The sequence below is a fragment of the Euphorbia lathyris genome, chromosome 9, assembly GCF_963576675.1.
Source record: "Euphorbia lathyris chromosome 9, ddEupLath1.1, whole genome shotgun sequence".
Lineage (NCBI taxonomy): Eukaryota > Viridiplantae > Streptophyta > Magnoliopsida > Malpighiales > Euphorbiaceae > Euphorbia > Euphorbia lathyris.
In genome coordinates, this window is record NC_088918.1 from 65,919,806 (window position 1) to 65,929,063 (window position 9,258).

A 9,258-nucleotide genomic window follows, 5' to 3' on the forward strand; every position below is an offset into this window, starting at 1 on the left:
CGTAGAGCGCTTGATGCGCCGGTTAGGAGAACCGAAGAGTGGCAAAGGGATATAGTGATGAAGGGTAGGGGAAGACCTAAGCAAACTTGGAGGAGGGTGATCGAGAGTGATGAGTTTACTGGGAATTGAAGAAAATATGATAGTGGATAGGACGGAGTGGAGGGAGCGAATTTGTGTCGCTGACACGACTTGATTTCACGGTTTTATATGATGGTTCATGTTAGCCGACCCGAATCATTTCGGGACTAAGGCTTTGTTGTTGTTGTAAGGAAGATTAACAAAAAAAAAAAAAAAAAAAATTGTTTCTTTAAATGGGGAGAATAATCATGCAATTACAGAAAAAGAATACAAGATTTTTATAAATGAAATAGATCATGTATAACTGTAATTGATCTTGAAAAACCAGAACTTCAATAAGAAAAAAGTTAGAAAACAGTATATATCTTTTCTTTTTCCAAGAACCAATGAACACTGCACTATCTTTACCACAGCCATATTATCAGATTGTCCTGTGCATATTGAATTTTACTTGACAGTCTGAGTCTCCATTCTGTAGAAATACTGTTAATACTTTATTTCAACTCAAAGTAAATAAATAATACAATTCGAATATGTTTAACCCATTCTCGATTTGTCGATCTAATAGATCAAATATGGTTGATATATAACAATCTTAAGAGCATGAATTAAGGATCAATGTAGCTCCTGGAGTTGGTTAATAAGATTAATTTAATCCAAAATCAATGTGTAACAATTCGGCCTTTTAACTTCGCATTTAAGATCAAACTAGTCCAAATTGACACGATTCAGAATGAGGAAGCGACATGTACCAAAGAACCACTAATCATATGATGATGGGTGTTCTTTCAGGTTGATTTGACCCCAAATGCCAAGTTAAAAGGCCAAATAAATATCTAAACTTAATGTTGAACTAAATTGATCCTCCTAACCAACTTTAGGAGCCAAATTGATCCATCATCCCAGGAGCACAAAAATTTAGAAGGATTATGCATACAATTTATCCATGAGAAAGAAAATTGACATTGGTTCCTTCATTATTAAGAACAACAAATATTATTAAAAACAGGTAACTACAACCCTGCATATATAGCTGCCAATCAAGAAGAGCAAAATCTTCATAATCTAGGCTTCAGTACAAGAAAGGGATGACAGCTTTTCTGTTTTTGGGGTAATCTTCATCAAACTTGTCCAGATACCACCTATGATTAGCAAATGCTCTAGGAACCAAATTAGCAAAAGTGTATAAAAAGAACCCAAACCCAACCCAAGACCATGTCATCACACTCCATCCAAGCCACTCCACAATCTCACCAAAGTAGTTAGGACAGCTAACCAGCTCAAACCACCCTCCTCTTGGCACTTTATACCCACCACCCTCTCTTTTTAATCCTACCAAAACCCTATCAGACCATATATTAATCCACATACCCAACACAAACAGCGATAAGCCGCCCGCGTACCTCCACCAGAACCACCCATCATTGTCATAATCATCCTTGTAATGAGACACCCACCTTGCCTGCAAGTAAGCATTCAATAAATTGAACCCAAATGCCATCATGGCCACACTTACTGGAAAACCGTTAGCAGTTTTCGCACTTTGGTTCTTCGTGTTGAGGAATAGGCGAAGAGGGTAAAGGCAGGTGCGATGGAAATAGTGGATGAGATAAGGGGCTATAAGAGTTAATGCTTTGAAATTGGTGCCATGTTGGCCATAAGGAAAGAGGAGAAGGGTTAGCCATAGAGTTGGGCTTTCCATGAGGAACCAGGCCAAAGGTGGAGAAATTGTAGGACCCCATCCAGGGCGGTTGTGCTTGCCATATGGGGCTTGAAGGAACCTGAGAGAGATGAAGGTAGGGGGTCCTATAAGGTAGAGAGCAAGAAGGCTGTAGTGAAAGAGGTTATGATCTGAAATTGTCATTCTTTAAGGGGATAATCCAAAAGGGATGCACTATATATAAAGGAAAGCTTGATGAATTCTTGTGTTATTGTATTGCCGCTGATTTTTCAGCTGAGTTTAATTGATTAATTCAAGGATAAGAGAAATGATCCTGTTGAAAATGAAGAAACAGTTCTGAAATTAGGTCTAGTTGGGTCAAATATGGGAAAAACGCTGTTGATCTTGATAAGTTTTATATCTGACAAAGCAGCATTAGTAACTGTAAGACAAACATAATATGCTGGCATTTTCATTGGAATATCAGTCGGCAAACATAAACACACATAAAGAAATCGAAATCCACAGCATTGAGATACCAAACATCATAATCAAGTGTGAGATCAATACAAAACAAATGCACAGGAAACAACATATATTGTTGAAATTAAATGTATCCATGCATTTATCGTTCAAGAAATTATCATCTTATCCTCTTTCAGATGCTGTGGAAAATCAAAATGCTTACTGTAACATCCTGATCCTAGGCAGGTCGAACAATAACTAATTTCCTTTTACATGGCTCTCTAATCCCTAATCTACTCTCAAAACTCCAAATTTCTTTGCCGTAACATAAAGTCTCTATTTCTATAGCCAACTTCATTCAACTTTGCCAATTAAATTATCTTAGAACTTATGTACTTACTAACCTAATTTTGCAGTAAAATCATAACCTTTTGCTTAATCTATCTAATTTATTCTGCCTATTTGGCTTGGACTTGATAGCATCTTAATATCAAGCTTCCCACGTATCCTATTAAATTTCAATTTGAGAATCAAAGCCACGTAGTTCTGCATATTCTTAGGGAAATCTATTTTCTAATTCATTACCACTTCTAAGCACTCATATATCCTTTTAAATAAATATCTCTGATTAATGTGAAATTCTTATATACTTTATTTCATTAAATAACCAACCTGCTTATACTTTCAAGAGGTATAACCTACGCATATATAGGACTAGGAAAATCCAAAATTTAACAAAGATTAACTTCTAAACTCTTTGTATGGAACTATCTAGTATGCTTCTAGCATTTGTGCAAATTTATATTAAGGATCCATAATTTTAATTAGAACGCTTAAAGAAAAACAAAATTTAGATAGTTATGCTCAGATTATATACTTCCTGCAAACACAGCCAGAGAAAATTTTCAAAGTTAATTCAAATCAGAAAAACTTACAGCAATAGCTTGAAAACAAAGTGAGGACTCCAAATATGTAGTTCTTGCTACCTGAAAGTCGTTAGAAATCACCCATAAATTTTAGAAGCTGTAGAGCTCAAATACGATGACAATTTGGTGAAATGGTGGCCATAAGCGGTAGTTCCAAGGAAGGCCGAAAATTATCTCCTTTGCTGCTCCTAAATTGCGTTTCTAGTCTCTCTAAAACTTGACCCTCATATTGGAAATGTTGAGAGCTTCAATTTGATACCAATTTCACAGAAAACGGAGCTCTGAGATGGAAGTTATGGTGATTTCCCTCTCTTGAAGATGGAAAAGCATAATAAATGGAAGGGAAAAGAATCTGCAGAGTTCGAGAGAGATGAAGGGGAAAGGGGGTTTATATGTGCCAAAGTTTTAATATGGTCCCTCAACTTTTCTTATTTTTTCTTATACACTTTTTTGTCTTTTTTTTTTTCTATTTTAGAGTCTCCTCAATATATAAATATGCAATTTACTCCCTCATGAATATTATGTACATATATAACAATAGTTAACCAATTAATCAAACAATTAAAATATATATATTCCTTTTAGGTATTATTTTCTACCACAAAGACATTTGAATAAACTAACAATTAGATTTAAAATTTTACATTTTTTTTGTAAGAAAAATATTATTTGCTAACAAAAAGTTAAGGGTATTACACTTACTGATAGAATATAACGAATGTTATTTCCGGTTTTATCAAACTACTCAGACCGGACATTAACTAGCTGAACCGAATGAAGGAGTCAGACGTTCCTTCACGACACACCTTGCCTTAGGCCCTGTTTGATAATGACTTTCAAAACTTAAAATTAATACATTAAGTGTTTATTGGTTTTAAGTTTGTTTGATAACAGTTAAGTCACAGAATCATGTGTTCTTGTGAGTCAAAAGATTTAACTTAAAATTTTAAGTTGAACATTATCAACTAATATTTTTAAATTCAGTACTTATTTTTAATATTTATAAAACACTTATATCATTTAATACTTTCAGCATTTATAATATTCAACACTTAAATTTCAGTGTTTATTTTTTCAGCACTTAATTTTAAGTTTTATCAAACACCGCCTTACTTGAAGAGCTAAAACAGGAATATTATATATTTGTGCCTAAATAGGTAGTTTATATATGGATTCTTTCCTATTGGATGAATAGGAAGACTAATCTCATTCTTATTAAGACTATTCATCCCTTATGCAAAGGTCCTTAGCCTTCAAGATACACTTAAATTTACACAATCTTCATTATTCTACTTGATCATGCTAGCACTAAATCTCTAAAAGCAAGTTAACGGACTTCAACATCGAACCTCCCACGCCCGGATTGAAAGGTTAATTGGTTCTGGGTAAAATGCCCTATTCTATCACTTACTGAATGGTAAGAAAAGAATGGAAAATATGAATCATGATCCACCACAATGGCTCAGCTAAAACAATTTGTTGTAATGTATATGAAGAATGAATGGAGTATCACAAAGTAAGATGACCTCTTCATTTTTTGACCTGACATCCCAATAAGAACTACTCACAATGAAACTTGACTTCTATGCAAAAACAAACCAGAAAATCGACCTGCTTCGTTTTAACAAGAAGATATGAATCCAACATTACTCATTTCTATAGACTAACATTGCATTGTCTAATTTCTCAATTCACAAAAGAGAACTTAAATTGATCTCAACATTTCAAAATTAATGGTGAAATAAAAGCATCCTAATTCAACTTTGCTCCAAACAGACGCACAGTAAAAAATATAAAAATATCGCAACTTGAGATTATCGATTTCGGCCTTACCTCGGAAGCTGAATAGTAGTCCATGTAGCTTTGATCAACTGCAAATCGCGATCCCTAACGAACTCGCAATTAGTCGTTTGTCGTCGATTGCGTCACTCTTCATCGACAATTCCAGTAAACACGGGCTTCGGCGGCTTCGGCGGCCTCAGTACCGTCCGGGGGTCTGATTTCAGTTCAGGTTAGTTTAGCGTTTGCTCTGCCGCTATCTCTAGCACCTTGGGAAGAACTCCCAATGCATCAGATGGGTCTTAATTCTTGACCTTCTTTGACAATGTTTCAATTTCATGTCTTTTATATTTATCCCCAAAATTGAGAAAAATATTTGACCAATCAAAAAATTAAATTACTTTTCATTTTCCTATTTACATTAAATTTATGTATAAGGAACAAATTTTGTTTTATAATTTTTGGAAGAAATCATTCTATAAATCAGTTGAATCTTAAATTTCAGTGTAATTTAAAATCTTACTAATAAAAGGGCGGTCCGGTGCACTACGCATCCCCGCTAAATTTAAAATTTTACCGATCAAAGAAAGATTTTTTTCAATGCAATTTCTTATTTTGGCACTATTTATTTTTATAGCTTTCTCATCACCTAATAAATTTTAAAATTGTTTTATATATGAATATTAAATTTGTTATCCCCTAATAATTACTTGTACGAACCTTTCAAGATTACCTCATGATTTGATAAAAAGAGTAGGTTCAATTATCAATTAAGCTCAACTTGAGTAGTTAAGGATGTCAGCTCGCTTAAACTAGTGATTTCAGGTTCAATTTCTAATGTATAGAAAACTTTAACTGGAAGGTGTTGACGAGCCTCAAACCAAGTAATCGGATAATTTATAAAAAAAATTATAGGGTTGAATTTGTAATTTATTTCTTGACGAATAAGAGCTTTTGTACCCTAACGTCATAAATAATACAATTATACCTTTAACGTTTACAAGTTGGACCAATTTTACTGGTGATTATAATTATACTCTACGCAATTCAGAATCTTATTATTTGCAGTTTGCTCGTATGTCATGCTATCACTTATTAGTAACAGATCAAAATATATATACACATGAAAAAAATATTATGTATACATATGTCTTTGATTTGCTAATGATAAGTGATTACATAACGTAAGTATAAAGTGAAAATAAGGGGGCGTTTGGTTCAAAGTTCGGAATGAGAATCGGAATCGGAATCGGAATGTTACGGAATCAGAATCGGAATGACTATTTATTTGTTTTGTTTGGTTTAATCCGGAATCGGAATCTGATTACATTTGAGGTCGTTTGGTTCAAATTTCGGAATTGGAATCAAAATCAAAATCAAAGTGAAACAAAATTAAAATTTATTTATTTCAAACTAATAAAAAAATTCATTAAATTATATAATAAATCATATTGTATATATCATATTTTATATAATACTTTTGAAAAAGAATCACATATAGAATGAATGAATTAATATGTGCTTTACCAAAAAAAGAATTAATATGTGTATATATGTAGTTCTTTATTATTATTATTTTATTTATAAAAATATATATGGGAGTTAGTGGAAGGAAATTTGAAATGGTTTTGGCATAGTGATAAATCGTGGGTTTTGTTTTAATATAAAAAAACGTGGGTTTCTTAGATTTGGAAAGGAATGGGAATGCAATTTGATTAATGGGGAGGGAGGAGGGAATCAATAAGTCTATAAATAGGGGAATGAGATTCTCATTGCTAAATTAAATGGATAAAACCAAACATCAACAAAGCTAATGAATCATTTCCATTCTCATTCCCCACCCTAAATTTATCTAACCAAACACCTCCTAAGTAATAACGATATTCATGATTGCGTGGAGTGCTCCGTTGATAATGACTGAAAATTGATCCAACTTTCAGACGTTATGGGTAAATTTGGCCCAACTTGTAAATCTTACGTATACAAGCATACCATTTATAACATTAAATCTAAAACTAATTTTGGTTGTCAACGTTAAAGATATTTTTACACCTTAATTCCCATGTGGTGCATAAAAATTAAAATGAAGCGGTTTAATTTGATTTAACACTGATAAATTAATCTAGACATAATAAAAATTGTCAGACTTAAAGTTCTTTCTTGATTCTATAGATGGTGGTGCATGATCGTTCTTAACTGATGGAGCGATTTGTCTGGTTAATTTCATTGATGAACGAGATCACAACTTGCTAACTGGCTATTCATAGGTATCCTCCATGATATCGGTTTTATTCTTATTAAAAAGAGTTCTGAATTATATAGCTAATTATAAATGCATTTCTAGAATGCATATAATTGGTTAATTAGTCTGTTAACAAAAAAAATACCATTAATCAGTCAATAAAATTAGATTAATTATATATCATTTACCATTTCGATCGGCTAATTTATATTTCAATTCGTTAACCATTGATTTTGAGGTATTTGGTAGTTCATTTTCATGTTTTTGTTTACAATTTTACTTCAAAAATGAAAATTTTATGTGTTTGGTTAGTGATCTTCAAAAAGCATAGAATTTCTGCTTTTTTTTTTTTAAGTATCGTTTTTTCTGGCGAGCAAATTTTCTTTTTCTATTCTGATTTTTTGAATCCTAAAAATATGACAAAAAAATAATAATTCAGAATCTCTGTTTCTCTCCCTTGTTCAACTAAAAAAAAAATCAAAACTCTCTCCAGGAATTCTCAATCATGGCCTATAAAATCACAAATTCATCAATCATCGATTAAAAATCACTTTACCCACATCACCAGATATCTAAAACCCCATCCCATAATCAAATTCCACCAACCCATAAGCTTCTTCTGAGAAAGAACCCATCCTAAACAATGTTTAAAAACCCAAATTGATTCAAATCCGACGTCTTGACCTTTTTTCTTCCTCTTTCACTCAATTTCACTGCCTCTCCTCTTCAATTCCTAATAGATACACCCAATTTTCAAATGGATATGTTTGTAAGAGATCGTGGATTCAAATGGGTTTAGAGAGGAAGTTGGATTTTCAGAGTTTGAGAGTTTACTGGATTTTATATCATTGTTTTCAATTAATACCTTCACCACTGGAGAAAGGAGCTAGACGAAAGGAAGTACGATGGAGGTCAGAGGGAGGGAGATGGCTGGTGCAGTGATTTCAAGAAAAATTTGAAGAAGAAAGACACGAGACAGAAAGGTAGGCAGTAATGACTCTATACACGCGCAATTCGTTTTTTCAACTCCAAGCCATTTGGCATTAAATGCCACGTAGGAGTAGCTCTGTGTTTATTTTATACTATACAGGTAAGTTTAGGCAGCTTACGAGATACTCGTGAAGTTTAAGAAACCAATCTATAATTTCGGTAAGTTCGGGTACTGGCTTTTTTATTGTCAAGCACCTAACAATACAACATATTCACCTCAAATCATAGTTTTCTTTTTTCTTTTATGAAGAATGGATATACACATTCCCAATCATTTCATGTTGCGTAATTTCGTATTCCAATACAGCCCAGTCCCTCAACTCCCTTCCTTCCACTTCCACCGCCTCCACCTGCTTTCAAAATTGTATTTTAGTATTTTCCATCTATTACAAGCATGGTTTTTAAAAAAATCTGTAATAATCTCCTCCAAATATTTAATTAAAATCAGAAACTTAAAAAAAAACATTTAATTAAAATCAGAAACTTAAAAAAAAACACCCCAAATATTTTCTCCTTTCCTTTTCTTCATCGCGCGATAGACAGGAACAAAAACCCTAGAACATAATAGTGGCTCCTCCTCCACCAGCGGCGGCGTCAACTCCACTCCTCCTCCACCAGCGGCGGCGTCATCAGGTACGGTGGAGTTCTCCTAAGATAAATTGATAAAATTTTGGACTATAATGTTTGTCGTTCGGTTTCTGGAAAGAAACAATAGAAAATCGATCTGCTCGCTTCATAAATTTAGGTATAATGGAAGTTAAATTGAACATTATATGTTGTTTCTTTTGTTTATCTTTTACATAGGTCGAAAATGGAAGCTACATCTGGCTTAATTTTACAGAAAAGCAAAACTGTTCGTGTTCGATTTCTCTATTTTGTAATTATTCATCCAGTATACCATTGTGTAGTTAATGCTGCAACTTCTTCAAAATAAATTTAATACGAAGGTGACCTTTAATTAATTATTCTGTCTATATTATATATGTCAAAGCTTCTTTAATTTATTAGAATTTTATTTTACATATATATAATATTATATATTATTTATTTATGATGGCATGATCAACTGGTTGATCCTATTGATCGTGAAGCTTTTATCTTACTGGTTCGAGTCAGGT

The 9,258-nt window shown here is 33.0% G+C and overlaps 1 protein-coding gene across 4 annotated transcripts; it reads right to left on the reverse strand.

Annotated features, from left to right (window-relative positions):
* Positions 1–630: 630 nt before the first annotated feature.
* Positions 631–5,238, reverse strand: LOC136205916 (steroid 5-alpha-reductase DET2). Of its 4 annotated transcripts, none has more exons than XM_065996764.1 (3): positions 4,963–5,238; positions 3,139–3,189; positions 631–2,072 (listed from the first exon to the last, which is right to left on the reverse strand). In XM_065996764.1, the coding sequence occupies exon 3, from the start codon at positions 1,940–1,942 to the stop codon at positions 1,151–1,153; it is 792 nt and encodes a 263-aa protein (XP_065852836.1). In that variant the 5' UTR covers positions 1,943–2,072; positions 3,139–3,189; positions 4,963–5,238; the 3' UTR covers positions 631–1,150. The 4 variants fall into 4 exon arrangements, with proteins under 4 accessions (XP_065852836.1, XP_065852838.1, XP_065852835.1 ...); XM_065996766.1 differs by having other exon boundaries at positions 631–2,159; XM_065996763.1 differs by lacking the exon at positions 3,139–3,189.
* Between the last annotated feature and the right edge of the window lie 4,020 nt (positions 5,239–9,258).